The following is a 20,642-nucleotide window of genomic DNA, read 5'->3' as shown; positions in this document are numbered from 1 at the left end:
CTTTACCTGCTGCATTACTTCTGTATTTTTCATGTGTAATTTTCAAGTATATGGCTAAGGGAACTTGAGGGAACCAAACTGATAGCTCGCCAGTTAAACTCAATGAGAGTCTGAGGCATGCCACCGCAGCCTCAGTTAATGACATTAGTTGCCTTTTCTAGGATTTCAGCACCACTCTAATTTGCCAACAAAATCTAACTTTTTCTGCAAACAATAAATGACAGGACAGTTGGTAGAAACATGCAGGGGCAGGATTTCTGTACATATTGACCTGGTGTTGATTGTTAGCACTTAAGGGAGCAAAGGATGACTCACATGCCGAGTCTGACAGGGCTGTGTGGGAGGACTTCCGGGAGCTGTGGGAGGATACAGAACGTGCACCACTGTTCCTGTCCCGTGGAGGGTCCAGTGTGGAACAGATGTCCAAGTACAGCTCCTGAGCCTGAGGCACAGAGCAATGTTGAATGCACAAGGCCTGGGCAAAAGTCTTAAGATAAAAATATTATCTTTGTCTACTTCACATGTATAGTGGAACACTTACCTTTATGGAGGACGTGGCTATCTCGGGTGGTGACATCTCCTCCAGGCCAAATGCTCTCCTCCTCTCAGCTCGAACTTCAGCATAACTGTACAGCAGAGATAGAAGGACTAACTCTGAGAATTGCATATTTTACATAGTGCCACTTGTCTTAAATTTATCTGAAGGAATTGCAAACAAGCCCATTTCCTAGAACTAAAGTTTCACAAATCACCAGGAACAACAACACTTTTTATTTCACAAAATCTGTTTCTCAGTCGACTCCAAATGCTAACAGAATTTAAGTTGATATACTGTGTGTATATTGATGTATATATATATACATCAATATACACACAGTATATCAACTTGGGGAATGTAAGGTCAGCAGTTAACTTAATGTCTCAACACTTCACATTTGTTGCAAAGTTAGCAGGGTAGCTCTTTGAGTTGACTGAGATGAACACAATCATCTGCCACAACCTCAGAAAAACTAAAACAAGTTAGGTGACCAAAATAGGTACATCGACATGGTCTAACTGGTTTGTCACCAATTAAGCCGACGCCAGGATGATCAGCGGGAAGCATAAAGGTAAAAGTATGCTGAGGCTGTTTGACACTTCACCAAAACAATAACTGGACATTCACCAGACCGGGAAAACATGTTCTGACTTGTGGCTGCCTGTAAAAATCTGTTTCTTCACGTAAGGAAATTTCTAAAAGTCAATTTGTTTCCGTGTTTTACAGTCCTAGAGCTTTTTTTGCCATTTAATTTCAACAAAGTAATCAGACTTCTGCAACAACAGGTCTCACTCTCTTTCACATTTACTACAACAACACACACACAAACACACAAAGTATTGGTGCACCTGAAGGAAGGCAGGGATAAAACAGATTTACCTGACAACTGTGTGAGTGCAGACAATGAACTCGGGTTTGGAGTTCCACTGGTGGTATGTGATGTAGTAGTGAGTCTGCAGCCAAATCCACTGCTGACCTTTGGTCAGAAAGCGATAGTAGCAGGATTTACCCTTTCCAAACTGCATCACTAAGGAGAGAACAAGCCCATCAATAATGTGTACAGGTGCTATACAATGTAAACACTAAGCTTAGTCACTCACATGGTATGATTCAGCATCCTATAGCACTGGGGCAGGGCTAACAAACTCTACAATGCCTCACAGGTCTAGACTTTTTCCGTACACTGGTGAAGTGGAAAAAGACATGTAACTATAGCAAGATGACCTATTTTTGGGAGATGGATGCCTGGATCTGGTGGCAGTGAGGGGAGGGTCGGTGGGAAAGAAAAGAAAAGGGAAGGCAGAGTTGCTTACATTGTTTATGACACTGTGCTATGAGCTCCAAGTCATCCACATGATAGTAATCATAGCCAGAAGTTCCAAGAACCTCAAAGGGCAAATAGCCTATGATTGGCGAGGCTCTGCAAAAATAAACAAGATAACAGTCATGTAAGAAGTATTACATAAACCCACACATTGTTTAAAATGGAGAGGAAAAGCTGTGCAAACCAATGAATAATGGAATCACAAAGACACAAGTATATTATGGAATACACCTTCATATATCTTGGAATAAACTGAGGTGCCACATGGCGCTTCTGACGAGGAGACAAGAAGATCAAAGTTCGCCTCACTACTTGAGGCAAACAGCAAAGCATTAATCAGAGATTCCTAATGTGGAAGCAGACTACAGGAGACCACATGTTGTACAGCACAATAGCAACTACAGCTGTAAGGCAAATCATCACAGCACACATGATGGAAATATCTGTTTTTGAGACCCGACAGATTGTTAGTTATGGTTTACTGGTGGCCCACCACTGGCACCTTGTCTTACTGAGGGAAGCAGTACATCTGTCCTGGCTATGACTGACATTTTGACACTTGTTGATTCTTTCTCACACTCTCATTAGTCAGTCCAGGACCATACAGAGATTACAAGCCTACACGAAGGAATACACGTGAACTGTGTAAGGGCCGATTTGCCCCTTCTAAAAGTCTCCCAGAGGAATGCAGCACCACAAATTCTTTGGTAATAAAGATTGAGATGGCACAACAAAGGATTATAACAAGTCTTTACCTGTGATCTAAAAATAGGAACTTCCATTCAAGGCTGTGTCTGGATGTGAATTCATCACAAGGATCTTCCACGTTACACAAATCCTAGTAAAACACACACACACACACACACACACACAAAACTCACAATGTTAAAATGTCATTATCAGGATTCCATCAAATGCAAGGAAGGTCAACTAACAGAGGTCGAACTAAAGGCAGATAACACTACTCACATTAAATTACTAAAATTCTAATTAAATTCGATTATCATATTGCATAAAGTTGCTTGTTATTGTGCCACCATCCAGCAATGAATTTGCTCCAGGAATAAACATTTAGGAATTATCCCTTCCTGTTTGTGCTTCAGAGTTATCAACTTTGTTCATGCAGACTCATTTTGTGAAGATACCTATCCACTAAATTTGGTGGCTCTGAGACTCACTGAGGGTCAGAGGTCCAGACAAATTTTTGGCAAGAGGAAAGGCAAGAGAAAAGAAGAAGAAGCAGAAGAAGAAGAAGAAGAAGAAGAAGAAGAAGAAGAAGAAGAAGAAGAAGAAGAATACTTTTGAAATAAAAAATAAAAACTTAAGAAGACAAACTTTTTTCAGGAAGGTCTGATTGGCATCCAATTTAAGAAATAGGTCACCATTCGCTTCTGCTTGTTAAACAGCAGCTGAATGACATTTTCTATACATGTCATGCTACTTGCACTTTCATACATGCAAATAGAAAAACAAATGTCATAACTTCCCCTGCATTCTTAACACACTTTCCTCCCACTTATCACAGGAAAATCTGTGTCGATCACAGTGGACAGGAAACCGACATGTCAATACAACGCTAAGCATTTCCTCAGCAACAGCATCTTCTTTTGTTTTCCTTTACATTTTGCGAGAAGATGCATGCCGTTTCGCTGCATGTTCACTCAGTGGTGACTTCATTAGGCATACTTCCCCATTTATGCAAACAGGTCACCCATCCAGACAGTGAGTCACTTATAAATAAATCCTAAGTATAAAGTATGCAGACAGGGTCAAGAGGTTCAGTCAGTGTTCAACTAAATGTTCGAACAGGCAAGAAGCGTGATCTAAGCAACTTGGAATGCAGTTTGATCACTGGCGTCAGATGTGCTGGTCCACTATCTTAAAAAAGGACGCCTTCCTGGGATTTTTGCACAATGCAGTGTCTGATGTTTACCATGATTGGTGCATTGAACAAAATCATTCAATAAGTGGCTCTCCTGTGGGTGAAAATGCTTCAGTGAGAGGTCAGCCGCTAGTATGCAAATATAAAAGCTGTTGTGCAGAAGGGCATCTCGGAGCTCGCAACTCATCGAACCTTGAAGTGGACGGACTATGCCAGGTTCCTGTCAGCTATGAACACAGACATGTGGCTACACAGGGGATTCAGCTGGACAAGTGAAGAGTGGAAACATGTTGCCTGGCCTGACAAATCCCTCTTCCTGCTGTGACACGCTGATGACAGGGTCAGAATTTGTTACTGACCAGGTACTTCTGTTCATATCCAAAAAGCACACATCACCTCAGGATGGTTCCTGGAACATGACAGTGACTTCAGTTTACTTCAGTGATGGTGCACAGCCTCCAGTTTTCAAACCAATAGAGGACCTTTCGGATGATGTGGAACCAGGTGTTTGCAGCATCAATGCCATGCATGCATGTTTGAGGCTATTGAGTCAGCATGGACCAAAATCTGTAATGGCTCTAGCGTCTTGATTTTAAGTGTCAAATAATTCAGCTGTTGTGGAGGTAAAAGTGCCACATTCAGCCCCAGCTATCTTAAGGAGTATAAATCCCTCTGTGGCCTGAAGCTCATAACTGGCATGCTGTTTTTGATTATTGGCTCAGCGCCGACTGTTTCACTGTTTTCAGAGAAATGAAAGCCGTTGCATGCAACACAAGGAAACAACGGCTACGATTACAAGATAACAAGCCGACTCAAAAAGCAAACTGGGCCTCACCTTTAGAAACTGTGGAGTGACTAATCGTACAGTAGCGATGAGGCAGACCTGCTCTTCCAGCGACGACTGCAGGGTTCTTGGTAACGTCAACTCAAGTCCGTTACAAGAAGATGTAGGCACTGGGAGGCAGAAGACAAGATTCTTCAAATGTTTACAGAATGGAGGTATGTATAGCTATAAATTACAAAGCAATTATAGGTGTGCGCAGTATGCTGTAGGTATGTATGTATAGGTCTTAGCACTGAAAAGCACGTCTTTAATTCATCCCCAAGGTCTAGGTTACATTTCATAATGTGTATATGAGTGCTCTTATCCACCACAAATGACTTGTGTATGAAAACTTTCAAAGTAAGCCAAGAAAAAAAAAAAAAAAAAAAAAAACAGCAGCTAAGCTAAGCACATGGCTTTTCAATTTTGCGTCTGGTAAACAGAGATGGGGAAAAAAAACAAAACACTTACCATTGTTATGAAACTTGAAATCTCCAACAAACTTGACATATTCATATACAGGCGGCTCCTTTGGGTCAATATTACCTCTGGCTAGATGACAGCAAAACTCTACATGTGCCTCACCTGAAAAAGACCACATGGCACAACACTGACAAACCCACTATCAAACAGTATCATCATCATTTCATTATGAAGATTATTACAGACATTTTACTTGGTAAACAGGTAAACAGCTCTTTCCTTTTGGTATGTATACACAGGATGTGCATGTTTTTGAACACATGCTTCGAATTGTTAATGCAGTGTGATTGAACGTGTTTTCATTATACACAAACTGCATGAACCCGGCAGACAGAAGTGACACGTCCACTGTGTGCAGGTGAAACATGATTTGGCAGGGAAACGGGTAAGAGAGGGACAGGGTGAGGGGAGCCTGTCGCTGTACCATCAACACAATCTTTCCAAATTGCACACTAATATTCTAAGTAAGCCTTTCGTCATTAAGGTCCACAATCCCCTGCCATGTGCAGTCCACAGTACACAACAGAGCATAAGCTACTGTACAAGACAAGCTTAGTCTATGGCTCCTTTGTTCATGAACAATACATTTCTACTTCCTAATCCCCTCCTGTTTCTCTAACGTCCAATGTGCAACTTTCATGCCAGATCAGCGTGGTACATCTCATATCAAGCTTTCATATGAGATGTAAGTCATCTTATTTCAGCAGTATTTATGTTTTATTATATTCACTTTCAAGTGCTGAAACTGCCTGAAAGGACAAAAAATTGGACTTTATAGAAGTCAGTGGAAAAAAGTTTTCATTAATTCTTCTTTCCAATTGGTGATAAGTGGTAAGATGATGTTGCGTGTGCTTTTCAACTGTGTAAAAGCATTACATGAAGGTTGTGTCAATCTCCAAGGTAAACTCTAAGAATGTGAAATTCATTCAAGGGACACTCGCTCTTAATTTCACAGCATATTATTTATTGAGCTTAAATGATTGAAGTTTTCCATTTAACCAGTCCGAGACATCATGTGCATGGCTTATTTTGGATTTAATATATTTATCAGAGAGCAAAAATAAATAAATAAATTAAAAATTAAAAAAAAAAAAAAACATGTTTTGGTCCCAACTTTAAGAGTCAAGCCTGTGGCTAATACATATGACAAGATGGCAGGAAAAATGTGATTATCTATTCAGCTGACGTCCAAAAATCAGTTCAGAGCGGATGAGTCAAGGTACTTTAGCAGAGAACCTGACGTTTTTGGGATGTAATTTTCACAAGTAAGATGAATAAATGGCTGTAAATGCAGCCGGCTAGGGAGGGTGATAACTCCATGCCGTGACTCTAGACACTTTACTATTTAGAGTGCTAAGCAAAGACGGAGACACTATAGCTATTCCACTCCTCTCTTTCTCAGAAAGACCCAATAGTAACACAGGATTAAGGTCAACGTCTTGAGCCCCAGATACTGCATTGCTCTGGATTACTGTGCTAACATAACAGTGCTTAAAACTCTTAACTATGATACTGGGCTAGCTACTATTTTTAGCAAAAAGGCTAATCATAGACACACACACCAATAAGCAATCCAATAAACTGATTCCAGTTCGGCAGCCCGGTCTCTACATAAGCCAAGTCATGCATCAGCCATATCCGCACTGAAATACACTGACACACTGAAAGGTAGAAAACACCTGACAAAAAAAAAAACATTTTCAACATCAAGAGCAGTGGCTATAGACTTCATTACACATAAAGATGTTTGGACTATATTGTTTATGGCTATATTGGTTATTATCCTCATTTTTCCACATACCTTTGGCCTCCTGATACGGGAGACGAGGTGTGAAAAACGCTGTTAAGTGTTTCTGTGCTGTGACTGAATACAGATTTGGTTGCACTGCAGATACAAGGCAGTGGCAATCAGACAGACAAGTGGAGGTAGGAGGGACAGACAGGTACAGGGGTCAGAGGAGGCAAAAGGGGGGCTGGAGGTGGGCAGGAAGTCAAGAGGATACTCACTGTCGAGGAAGTCAGCAGTAATGGGGTCAGTCATCAGCATGTGGGATGATAGCAGCTTATACACCTCCCCGTGTTCACGCTCCGGGAGGAAATTCAAGATATTTTGGTCCACCATATCTGACTGGTGCAAAAGCATTGATGTATGATGGTCAGTGTTTAGGGATCGCTGCATATGCACAAATGTTGCTGTGGAAATAACTCAAGTTGCAGCCAAATGGTCAGTGGTGCTGCATAGTTAGACAGGAAATGTTTATGTAAGAGTAAACAGCATGAGCGCTGCACAGTTAGTGCAGTGTGCTGAGCTTACAAGGAAACAGGCGCTGAACTATAACCGCCCTCCGAGGCATTCTCTCCACAATATTCACCCATTCTTTTAATTTCTACATCCCTGTTATACAACCTGTAAATACTTGGGAGATACCCTCATCTTTTATTTTTAAGCATTTTTATCTGGTTTTGGATACACTGGTAGCCTAGGGCAGCTTCAAATCAGAAGAAAATACTTATGTACCAGTTAAACAGTGTCACTATTAGCTGTCATGGCATATGACCCATTTGTCAATAATTGTTTTCAGAGCACCTTGTAAGTGGAAAAATGTTTCACACACCATTTTTAACTAAAAAAACATATGCTGCCAAGAGTGCTTTCAAAGTTAATAATGATTTTTTTTTTTTTTTTTTTGACAAAGCAGCCAGTGACACATGGACCAGCCTTTTTTCTTCTCGTCATGAATGGTTGACTGATAAAAATAAATAAAAAAATAAATAAAAAAAAAAGCAATTTCATCACAGGCTGTTTTTATAAAAAAGTGAAACTTTTTTCAACTGAGAAAATATGAGTGGCAGTGCTTTTTTTGGTGTTTTTACATCAGCTAGGCTACCTTAAGAGCTTTTAATGGAAAAACGGCAAATAATACTATCTGATTAAAATCCCGACCGGTGTGTCTTTATGGCTATTTCAAAGCATTATGGCATTTACTGTTTCATGCTCTGCTGACAGCATAGACAAAAAAATTTAAGTCAACTCAGCTAATATCATCATGAATTTAAAAAAAAAAAACACACACACACCCAATGTTAACATTCAGCTCACCCGCATTATTAAAATATATGGTTTGGGTAGAAATGTGCAGGTGTGGGACAATGTTCATCTGTGGCATCATTACAAAAAAATAACAAACGTGAATCTCTGTCACTTACCGGTAAATGGCCAATGAGCGAAGAGACACTGTCAGACACATATATGATGTTTCCATCTGTAGTTAATGCTACCAGGAAACCATCTAGTGCCTGTCAAAACAATGTTAACACTGTCAGCATTATGTTTTGTTGAGATTACTGGAATATTGAACAGAAAGGTTCGACTGAAAAATCCACCTCTTACTGTTATATAGCATCAGTCTGAAGTTCATTGCATGCTTGGAGTCACTCAACCTGCTTCATCTACTTCTATTTCATTGAGTAATTTCCTACATTTCCCAGAATGCTTTTCAATAACCCCCAGATAAGGGCCATGAACTATTTGTACTCAGCTGTGGGTTACAGGTGCAGGTGCTGAGAGGAGGGGAGTAATGAAATCTTTAGGAAAGGATGGGTTTTTCAAGCGAGAGTGAATCGCTCCCCTTACTCAAAGCAACGGCCCATGTTCATAAAGCCCTGCAGGAACAGCTCTGCGCCGCGCAAACTGAACAGCGTCATTAAGGTGAGGTAAGGCTGAGGTGATTCATAAACTTAGCATGGTGCTGATCAGCAGGGCAGAGTCTCACTACCACCGTTATTGTGAGGTGTGTCCCAGGCGAAAGCCAACGAGAATCAACATGTTAAGGGGCTTATACATATTTAACACCCTCCATGATCAGCAGTGTGTGGAAGCACAATGGAAAGCGACCTGTCTGAAACAGCAAGAAAGCCGAGATTTTCCACAGCTGAAATTTGTTTTCCTGCGCCAGCAGTCTTTGCCATGACCAAGTTAATGTGATTTGGGGAGTGGCATTTAGGCCAACTAATGAACCATAAGTAATACTATAAATTAGTTCACTGACATATTATTATCCACATTTTGAAGACAGCATTAAACACCAGTCTCAGTTTAGGTCTGTTATCAATAGCCATCATTTTATAGTATTAATTATTAGCTGGAGGAACGCAAACTTGAATGGCTGTTGTTGAAGTTAGAGATATTTTTTCGCAGAGGTGTGTTTGCATGAATCACTTACAGGACCTGCAAATGAGCCGAAGGAGCCAGTAGAGGCAAAATAGCGGCAAGACTTAAAAATTCAGGCAGTAAACCCCTTTTATGAATGAGGAGAATGCCTACCACCATGCTACTGCGCACTTACGCAGCGTAAAAACTGCCGGTGCCTTTTATGAATATGGGCCAAGATGTCTTGCAGCTGTAATGAGAGGAACTGCCTCCTCTACAATAGACTTCCTCCCTGTATGATTGTTGTGTGTTTCTGGGCTTTACCTCAAGCATGAGCTGAGTGAACTCCTCATTACTGAGGAATGAGGGCTTCCAGTCCTGCCTTATATCACAAGATTCATTCTGTGCAGTAATATCTGAAACAAATGAGAGGTAAAAAAAAAAAAAAAAAAAAACAGAGATTAAATCTGCTTTTGATTTAGATCAACAATGTTGCTGCCAAATACGCTGGAGGAAAAGTGTGGTAGTTAATATCTGTGAAGAAGGGCCAGATGTATTCATTTGTGTAACTGACCACAAGCACAAAATTACATGAACACTGCCAAGGCATCATTTCCAAATTAATCCATGATCAATTCTGATTCTTCATCATCACAGAAATATTCATATATATCACCATAAATATCATCATATCAACAAAAACAGTTGTGTGATGATGATGTATCAAAACTTTATTACTACTACTAAAACTTTTAATTCGACATAATTTGCATTGTGATGATATTAATGCAATACACCAACACTCTATTTATAGTTTTGTTATAACTCAGAACACTATCTGATATATAGTAATTACTACACAGTGCTTATTTGCACTTCTTTAATCCCATAACATTTTCTTTAAAACCATTTTTAAAAAGTGAAAAAAACTGTTATGGGGTATTTCAACAGCCGTGCAACAGGTCCACAGACACACACACACACACACACACACACACACACACACACACACACACACACATTATATACTCTCACCTTTCTGCTTCTGCAAGAAGTCAATAGTTCTCTGCAATATAGTGGACTTGTCCATCTTGCGCGGATGGCCTTGGCCCTGCAGCATGGTGCATAGTTCCTTGATGAGCACATTGAATTGGTCTCTTCTTTTCTTTTCCGATTTGTTGCGGGATGCCCTTAACGAGTCAACAGAAGAATACGATTATAAATCAGTGGTAACATAAGCCACAGCTCAGGCTTTCATGTAGTCTAGCCTTTTTTGCTGCCTATCCTGTTCAAATTGAGGCCCTCCTTTACAGTTAAGAGCTGGCCAAGACTGCAGCGGCACATTAGGCTGCATACAGAGCAACAATACAAGCATTTTAGAGCAGAAAAAAAGAGAGAAGGAGACGGAAAGACAGAGAGAGGAGTACAGCAGTAAGAGCAAAGTCCTACAAACAAGCACACTCTTGAGTCTGCTCTCATCTATAGTTTGCAGATTAATGAGTGTAAAATGAATGTGGTGAAGGCAGAGCATGAGAAACCATTCAAAAAAATTTACAACTGCTATGATTATTCTGCCTTTTCACATTTTAGATAAAAAAGCGAACATTTTTAAGGTAAGATATGCATGCAGTTTTACATAGTAATAGTTTGTTTCAGCTGAATTATACATTTGTGACCGAACACTGTATCTGGTTAGCCTGCAGGTGTGTGTGTTTTTTGTCCATTATTAAATAGGCAGAGAGGAGAAATGCACCAATCTGTTTCTTTTCTCTCCAGCAGAGTGTAAAACTTCTCACAAACAGGATCATTTAGTATTTCTGTCTGTCTAGCCTGCAGAATTAAAGTTCACCCAATCAAGCGCAACAAAAGAATGAGCGAACCCAAATGTCATTCATTTGAAAAAGCATGTCTGATATTTGTCGGCATCCACAATAGCATGCCAAAAACCCATGTTTCGCTGAAAGAATTTCAATTTCAGTGCATTTAAAATTCCATCACCTCCAGGTAAAACTCTCCTATTAATGTCTTCCTTTTATCTCTCGGACATACATAAACACACATACAAGATGTGTGGACTGCACCAATATCTGTCTTTGAACACTCATTAACAGATATAAATTCATACCAACACAGACACACACACACACATAAATATATATACATGTTTACAGAGTCTGGAATACCTTTTTGCCCTGTCTTTCTCATCTTCTTCCACGCAGCTGCTGGTGCTGCAGATAGAGAGTTATCAGTTAAAATGCTGCTTCTTTTAAAAACATGTCAGTGTCAACAGAGAAGTTTTGCCACCCTGCCACACAGTAATGAAAACTGTCACCAACAGATATTGTGAAAGCAGCTCATTTAAACACTGGCATGAAATTATTCTGACCTTTTCACATGAAACATTGATGAGCATCTAGCGATTCAGGATTTTAATCAAAATATGAGCTCATTTATATCCTTGAAGTTGCTGTGTGAAAGCTTATTTTAGCATTTAATACATCAGATAAATTCATTCTCAACCTGGTTACTATGTAAACATCATATTTTGGTTAACCTCCAACTATGAGAAACCCAGTTAAGATGCCTGGCTTACTCCCATTAAAAAAATGGGTTAGTGTGACATGGAAACATCTTATTCCCTTAACTTCTGGTTTACACCATCTGTGCAAACTCGACTTATGGTACATTTTGATGCTGACAAAAAAAGAGCTGTACTTATTTTTACTCTTGGAATCATTATTTACTTCCCATTGATTAGAATGAACCTACTGCTCAGTCAGAGAGGAAGGGGGAAGCTGGCTGCTGCAACTTTTTTTTACACTTTTGTAAGAGTGTACCGTTCTAGCAGTGGGCGAGGCACCACAGGTGGATGGTAATATATTATCGACTAGTGTATTAATGGCAACAGAGATACTCACAAGATAACGTGAACAGTCTCATCTGAAGAAATATGCTTTGCAACCACTTAACCACAGAGTATGGCCTTTGCAATGGCTGTTTAGAGTTACAAAATACGTAAAATTTCTTGAATTGTTGTGAATTTCCTGCATGGAGCTTTGGTGTATAGGCTCATTTCATGTTTCATCTAATAGCCTATGTTACAGAATTAAATCGTATATAAAATATGATGAAACAAACAGAACCTGATAGCCTACTATGCTTCCATGCACTGTTTCAACACAAACTAACCAAGAAAGTGCAATCAAACTTGCATTTGTGTATACACAGCAATAATATTTTAGCAGGCCTAATAATAATAACAACATGGCAATAAAATGGATAAAGAGATAAGATGTTTTCTTGAACTACAGGCTGGCAGTGGCCGGTTAAGTTATGCTTATCTTCAGTGTAAGTAAAACCAATTTTACAAAGTGGAGCAACACACCCACGGTCCACTCACAATCAACCTGAGATCTGTTTCTACACCACAACCCACCAGCAAAGACACACTGGTTTAAAATAATGGGAAATAATTACAGTAGATGATAAAATTTGAGTCACGTCAAATATTACTACCTCAGTCCCTTAAATCCTTCTTGAAAGCACTTTTACACAAGCACTCCTGCCTTGTCCTCTCTCCTCTTATTACTCAGAGCCACAGTCAACACACACCCTCACTGGATTTCTCTGAGGCACTTCCTTAGCTTGTCTGAAAAAGTCGGCTCAAACTTTTCTCACCACTGTGTTCTCACAACAATCTAAAGTCACACAGACACACAATGAAATAGTTTGATTAATCCACAGATACACGCCACATTTCACCTCCAGAAACTCTTCACTTCATCACGCTGTTGTTCTGAAGGCATTGTGAGTCATTGTGGCAGTGAAATTAGTTTCAGTGGAGTTTTTGATCGTGTTCGCTTGATTGATGGAAAAAAAATATGTCAGGCATTCAAGTGTTGAACAGCAGCGGAGGAAGAGGAAGATAATAAGATAAGATCTGCCTTTATTGATCCCCCATAGGGGAAAATCAAATGAATGAAATGAAGAGGTACAGCTCTGGAGTAAATAGGGCGTATTTTGTTTGGAGAAATTTTCCAAACATCCAGTTGCATCAGCTTATTTTTCTAGTGTAGGACTGAATCACTGTTAACTTGGCTCAATTCAGGATTATGGACAGCTGATGTGCAAACAACACATAACAAAAGTGTTAAATAAATGAGGACATATTTGCATTTAAACACTAGTTTTGTTTTTCCTGAAGGGTCAAAGCAAATACAATTTAGCATCAAAGGCCACACTGTGACATACTGTCAAACTGACAACGTTGAGGCAAGAATCACACAGTGAAATTTGGCATGGTATCCTTAGTTTTGCCTTATTATTTATTATTTATTTCTCACCATGTACAGAACAAATAACTTGCACATTAACAACAATGTGCATGTGATTACTTTCTACCTAACCATAACAGCACTGAGATATCAGTGATAACCTGTACTACCTATATTAGTCAAGGAAAAGTGCATGCAGCATTAAAAACTGTTCACACAAGATGTTGCTTCCAACACACTATGATCATGAATTTTGTGAGGGCGAGAGAAACCTTACTATATGGGTACTTGTAACATTTTTATGACACATCTACACATTCTGGATATGAGATGCATGTAAATGCAAAGAAAAAAGGACTCGCGATGCATCTGTGATTACACTTTGCTACCTGAACACAACATAAGGTTTCATTAATGATAATCTGTTTATGCACCCTTACAACAAATGATGTTGTATCCTAATATCCACAATCTCCCTGTTTCATCAGTAATTTAATTTCACACCGAGCCCTGATGTTTGCTACACTAAATGGCAAAATATAGAGAATATAAAAAACAGAAACAGTTTAACATTTGTATATAACAGTATCTCATCTGATATGAACATAAGCCAGGTATTTTATCTAGGTTTCTCAAATATGTGATCTCAAAACCTAAGTGCAAAAGCACTCTTAAAATTGAGTGTTGTTAGTATTTGGTACATTTGATGTATATGTAAACATCTGTAACTGTGTATTTGTAAAATGTAATTGTAAATCTAAACTATTTAAACATTTTCTTGACATAATTCACATGATTGCAACACAATAGAAAATACAATTTGTGGATATATAACGGACCAGAAAAGCAAATTTAAGTGAAGTAAACTTATTTGAGTACTCACTCCCATTCCCTCCGGGTGGACGGACAGGGGCCACCGAAGTCAGAAAGGTTGTCCATACTCACTCCCTTTCCCAACCAGGCCCTTTCTGAAGTCTTATAAATCCCATTCGCGCCGACAGTGCTTGAACACTCTGGAAAAAACTACCGGTCACCAGCTCCCCACCACCGCCTAGAGTCCACCAACGAAACTCCAAATCCTGTGGAAAGAAACAGAAAACATCTGAGCAGCTGAAGCTGTGCAGCACCTCCTATACCCCTTTTCCACCAGGGCTGGTTCGGAGCCGGTGCCTGACTTAGCACCAGTTTTTTGGCTTTCCACTGCCCGAGCTGGGGCCAAACTGGTGCCAAACTGGTGCCAAACTGGTGCTAGGCAAGCACCGACTCCGAGCAGGGGCTAAACAGGAGCCAGAGAAAGAACCGATGACGCGGCCCACCGCGTCATTGGTGGGCGGGGTTACAAAACAAAACAGGAACTGCGAACGCTATAAACATAAACAATAATCCCCGAGAAGCCGCGGGTTATACTGATTTTACAACGGCATGGAAGGCGGCTCAGCAAATTACATTTAAGGATGAGAAGCACCCGTTTTATAAGTAAACATAGCGGTCATTCGTTCCGATCACGAATCCGACAGGTAGCCGGCAATAATTGTGTTTTTCGCCTCTGTATTGAAATGTAGGCTTGTAAAGACACACGCAGTATTTGCATCGCTAATAAATCCAGATCCTGCTCCACCCGGGGCCAGAAACTGTATCGGGAAAGCAGCATTATATGCTTGACTGAGACGCGGCTCACGAACATCATCCCCGACTCACTGATCAGTCTCACCGGCTTCAGGGCAGGACGGGCGGACAGAGACAGAGACGCTGCAGCCACTGTATTGTATGAGTGTGCAGTTTTATGTGTGTTGAAGTGATGAAGCTGCCGTGACAATGGAATTTCCTGCAAAGGATTAATAAAGTATCATTCATTCATTCATTCATCATGATGGTTATTGTGATTCTGAGCGGGCGTCTCGCGCACCCGTCATCACGTTTTCCGAAGACGTCATGACGTGGCTCTGACTTGGCTCCACTTTGCTCTTGACCAGTGGAAAAGCAAACCGGTTCTTCGTTGGCACCAGTTAAGCACCGGCTCTAGCACCAGCTCCGAACTAGCACCAGGTTTTTTCTGGTGGAAAAGTAAATCTAGTAAATCTTAAAAACTGTCCACAAAATCAAACATCTCATTTGTATAAGATCAGGCTTGGTTTCTTGACAATTACTTCCAGAACCCAGAAAACAGTGCTGTATCTCACTCTTACCTGCTTATGTACTGGCATTTTCAGCACAGAAATTCAGCAAAATGAAGCAGGATTTCTATTTGGACTAATGATAAAGAAAATTTAGGACATCCCAGTCATCATTTGAGGGTTTCTACTGAGCAGGCTCCAGCATGGAAGGCCTGACCAGGCACTGCAACAATGAGGAGAATCTAGGAGAATCATTTAAGATCCCAAACACCCAGATGCCGGCCTTTTTGTCCCTGCCGTGGTCCGAAAGAAGGGAGTGGATAGACCAGGCCTGCTCTGAGAGGCTCAAGAGAGTTTCTACCCCCGGCCACAAGGAATTTAAATGAGGTCACTTCCTGAAACTGACCCCCTCCCCTCCAATCATACACATATATTTATTATTATTACTATCCTAATTAAACCCTATAATGCATACACTTTCCTGTCATTGTACTTTGTATGATCACATGTAACAAATAAACTTGACTGATCGATTGACTGATTAATACAACGTAAAGAAAAGTGCATTAACCATCTTCAGATTCTACCTGGATACAGCAGTTCAACACACACACACAAAAAAAAAGTGTTACGCACAGGAGGGGCTCCTCTGACCTAGAAAAATGCCTGAGGCAGACACCTCTTTTGATAAAACAGCATTAACAAAGAGCGTACAGAAGCCATCTCCTTCACATCCTCTGAATAAAGCGGGCTCAACAACATGGAGCAGACACCTCTGGGGTCTCTAACAGTCTGTATCTGTTGCAAACCAAACTAAGAGCTCACACAGACTGTAGCTTCGACCAACAACTGAAGGCTGTGTTCAATCAGACATTATCAAGAACGTCTCATATGTATGTATACATATGTGAAGGTAAGGTACACTTGTTGAAACATCATTCATCATTGCACAAGGTTAGGTTGACTGATAACGTCAATTACGTTACTCCATGTTCCATTGCTGGCATATGAGTCACCAAAATGTGAAGATTAGGCCATAGGTAACTCAACATACACTGCCTTTTACCCCTTTTAACTGTCTGAATTTCATCACATTACAGTAAAATAAAATAAAATAAAAAAGAGCAAAGCCTATTTTATTCCAAGCTATCATCGCCATAAACAGCCACGTTTCCAGTAACAGAACAAGGAAACACTACATACCTCTTTGCTTTAATCCTGATTAAAATAGTTTTGTGGTTTTGTAGCTTGGACATATTTTACATTATGCATCACTTAGGCCTAAGTTATTATGACAGGCTTGTGGGTATTTTTTTTATTCAATACACTTCTGTGTGTCTGACAGTGGTTTCTCTGTAGCCATGTCTTTTGGACTGAGACTGGCTCTCTAGTCTGTATTCCAATGAGTAACGTACAGCAGTGGCTTCAGGGGGGAGCCGGCGCGGATATTACATTTTGCATCATTCTCGCGATCTAAATAAGCCCATTGTTTGAGGAGGAATACTGGAATGAAAATGTAATGGTGAGTTGGATGCAGTGCAAACTTACTAATTAAGTGTTCAAAAAGATTATATGTCTCTGTGCACAATGACTAGTTTTAGAGGTTTGTATCCACTTGCCTTAGCTCAAGCTGCATCAAGAGCATCATGTGACTATAAGTTAAAATAGGCAGAAACAAACTTTTATTGCATTTGCTACTGGAAAAGGCGTCACTGCGAGAGATGAGGTGTTTCAGTGCGTCAAGGAGTAACATCAGTCCCTCTGAGCTCACCTAGAGCCTCACCCGAGCCTGGCACAACTATATTTCAATTAATGGTCACCGACCACTTCCTGGCACTAAACGTCAACTTGGTTTGAACCACAGACCACTCAATTTTTTGCAATTAAAGAATGATTCCAGTTATTTTCAAACCAGGCCTGACTTTACAGTTTTTGCCATCATTTCATTCAATTATGCAAACAAATTTGTCAACTACCTCACTGTAGAGCTATGTACCACTCAGTCTGCAGGAAGCGCTGCTCTCCATATGATTAAGGGGCCAAGAGAAACTTGAACTGGGAAAATGTGACCCATGTGGAAAATAACCAGAATTATCCTATTTTTTTCTGAACTACATTTTCATCTCAAAATTGCTTCAATTATGTCTTTCATTCTAATATAGGGTGATGTAATCTTATATTAGATGTCTTCCATGAATCCAGAAGGGATTTTCACCATGCACTGTATAATTTGCTTCAGAAAACTGTGATTATAAATCATCCGGTATTAAGACTGACACTGGGAACACTGTTATTTTGTAATCAAAAAATCAAAAGGCACCTACTCAGAGATCCTATGTTCAAGTTAGGCTACTGAAGGACGCATGCACACACGAACAACATGTTAATCATTAATGTGTCAGTGTAGCATAGTATGTCAAATCACTTAGCCATGTGCGCCTCATGTCAAATTACAACACAGCTTCACATAAAATAGAGGTCACTCATGAACCAGCTGCACAGCAATTGATAAGAATGTGTAATTATGGCAGGATATTGGGTTCCAATACAAACACCACTTCACAGGTGTAGTCATTAATATTGCTGATTTATTGCCTTCTCCATAGCCAACCTGAGAGGCTTTCAGAACAGGCCGCACTTCCTAGGCTGCAGCAGCCACCATACGAGGCCGCGGGTACAACAACACAGTAATGCTGCATACTTTCACAATAAGGTGTCTAAATTAGCCTACATGAGAAATATTTCAATCAATGATATTGTTAAAAATAGTTGAATCTTAAGAATCTGAGATGAAACATCAATTAGGATTGATTAAATAATGGAACTGACATAGTGTAGGTATTCTACTCTTTTTATTGCTAAAAACAGGAACCACAGCAACGGACCTATACATTTACATCATAAAGTTTCTATACTGATTTCCATAAGTAAATAGGACTGAAAAAGGACTGAAAAAGTGCACTGAAAGAAAATCCAGCTTTTGTGTGTCTTTAACCCTAAGACCTGGTTGTATTTTAGATATTACAGCCAGATATGTAACTTCACATTCAGTTGACTTCGACTAAATTAACTCATACATGGCCTTACATTAGGCCTCACTTGTTAGCCCACATTCGCTCAGTGTATTGATGTTCAACCACACCTTAAGAGGTTTACAAGTAAAAAAAAAACACCAGGGTCTCGTTACACTTTTGCCCTAGGGGCCTGAGGCCTTAAACTGGCTACCTGAACCCGTAACGGAAATGTCAACAAGTTCAAGTTCATGACCAAAACCTGCATGTAAACACGCTGAAAGGCAGTGGTGGAAAGAGTACTACAAAGTGCTACTCAAGTAGAAGTAGTTGTTTTGCTGATGTTTTACTTAAGCAGAAGTACTGCTGTAAAAATCTACTCAAGTAAGAGGCAGCTCATTTAAAATATGCTTGCAGTAAAAGTTATTGAGTTACTTCTTCAAAGCAGTAACTGTGCCAGGTGTGATCTTTATATAAGGTTGAGTACACATCGTCAAGCCAACTCACTGATATTATTCCACTCATTTCCACACTTATTCCACATTTTTGTCAACTGAGTCTACATGGTCCTCGCCCCCATCGACAATCACCCTTTATTGGAAATTTGGACCAAAAACGGACCAACAAAGTAGAACCAGACTGCTCTTCTCACTTGAACTTGTGAAAAGTTCCACAACCTGTCACTGATCATTTATGCTCTGTAATGGATGTGATTTAAAATGTAGTAATACAGTACTCAAGTAAAAAAATAGAACTTCAAGAGATGTAACAAGTAAGAAAATACTCCAAAAACTACAAGTACTAAAAAAAGCTACTGAATTACAATATCATGAGGAAATGTAATTAGTTACATCCACTTCGGCTGAAAAGGGAAGGAGAAGCATCCCTTTTGTTTTCTGACAACAGATGCTTGTCTGATGATGCACAGCCCTCCAAAAAGAAATGGAAACTCTACTTAAGAATCCAAGTGTTTCTCATGTAGGACTGCAGGTTTCGTTTCAGCTTTAATGGGGGAGGTACACACTGCTGCTTCGACAATTCAACCCAACTCCACCCCTCATATTACCCACTTATGCTTTCCCCTACCATAGCCATTAGTGGGCGGGCCGCCCACCTGACACAAGTGGCCATCCACTAATTATCCACTGCACTCAAAACACTTGAAAACACATTTGGGCAACAAAAGTTTACTTCAGTGTAGCATACAATCACAGGTTTTCAACAGAACAATATGTACCTTTTCATCACAACTACACATGGATTATTTTCTCCACGACATACATCTTTTTGTGATAATAAATCCACCCAGGAGAGAGCTAGTGAAACACACCAACGTCGAACACAGGGAGCGGGCCAAGTGCTAGCTAGGCAAAAATCTTGTCATTATTTATGAAGTCGGCACTGCCTACCCCAGACGAACTGAGTCTAGGACAGCCTGCATTGGCAAACCCAATGTGAGCACAACAGGCTGAAATCCAGCATGACTGGAGGACCAAAAATATAAAGAACGGCTGTACAAAATGTACCCTGGTAAGAAATCAAACTGATTAATAATTGTTTGGAGTCGTGCCATTTTAATTCGGCTCAGATATCACTGATACTTGGGTCAGTGAATTGCAATTTTGGTTACTTAACACTAAGCCAGTGACATTTTCAAAAATTCTGTAGCCCAACTGGAATAAAAGCCTGCTAATGAACAATGATAGGCCTGTTATTAAATATGTTTTTGTAGGGATGTTTTGTTGAGTATGCTGAGCTCATAAACAGCCTGTGTTGTCTAAATAAATAAAATCAAACCCACCACATCAGAGAACGCAAAGCACACCCTCCCAAGTCAGTAATGTCATCTCAATTTTTAGAGGAAACACTGTAACTGAGCTGTCTTATTGCATTAAAAAAAAAAAAAACATTTTGTTAATTCCGTATAGCATTCCTGCAATTAATTCACAATTTATAATCAGTCTAACTTTCATTACAGGCGTCATTTTGCACCAGCTTAGGAACTCTAATCTTTGCAAGCAAAAGTGTGTGTCTTCTGTCTGT

The 20,642-nt window shown here is 40.0% G+C and overlaps 1 protein-coding gene across 5 annotated transcripts in view; it reads right to left on the bottom strand.

Annotated features, from left to right (window-relative positions):
* npas2 (neuronal PAS domain protein 2) overlaps nucleotides 1–20,642 on the bottom strand; it is a 79,340-nt gene that overhangs the window by 9,796 nt on the left and 48,902 nt on the right. For all 5 annotated transcript variants that reach the window (XM_030068518.1, XM_030068520.1, XM_030068522.1 and 2 more), the window contains 13 exons: nucleotides 14,358–14,553; nucleotides 11,384–11,428; nucleotides 10,236–10,390; nucleotides 9,525–9,616; nucleotides 8,258–8,347; nucleotides 7,058–7,178; nucleotides 5,039–5,152; nucleotides 4,580–4,698; nucleotides 2,618–2,700; nucleotides 1,852–1,958; nucleotides 1,418–1,565; nucleotides 542–626; nucleotides 316–442 (listed from right to left, as the gene is read on the bottom strand). In XM_030068518.1, the coding sequence (XP_029924378.1) occupies nucleotides 316–442; nucleotides 542–626; nucleotides 1,418–1,565; nucleotides 1,852–1,958; nucleotides 2,618–2,700; nucleotides 4,580–4,698; nucleotides 5,039–5,152; nucleotides 7,058–7,178; nucleotides 8,258–8,347; nucleotides 9,525–9,616; nucleotides 10,236–10,390; nucleotides 11,384–11,428; nucleotides 14,358–14,413 (1,342 nt within the window). In that variant the 5' untranslated portion in view covers nucleotides 14,414–14,553. The remainder of the gene's footprint in view (nucleotides 1–315; nucleotides 443–541; nucleotides 627–1,417; nucleotides 1,566–1,851; nucleotides 1,959–2,617; nucleotides 2,701–4,579; nucleotides 4,699–5,038; nucleotides 5,153–7,057; nucleotides 7,179–8,257; nucleotides 8,348–9,524; nucleotides 9,617–10,235; nucleotides 10,391–11,383; nucleotides 11,429–14,357; nucleotides 14,554–20,642) is intronic.

This window comes from Myripristis murdjan, chromosome 14 (genome assembly GCF_902150065.1).
Source record: "Myripristis murdjan chromosome 14, fMyrMur1.1, whole genome shotgun sequence".
Taxonomy (NCBI): Eukaryota; Metazoa; Chordata; class Actinopteri; order Holocentriformes; family Holocentridae; genus Myripristis; species Myripristis murdjan.
The sequence above is the reverse complement of the archived record's forward strand: the minus strand, read 5'-3'. Positions and strand labels throughout refer to the sequence as shown.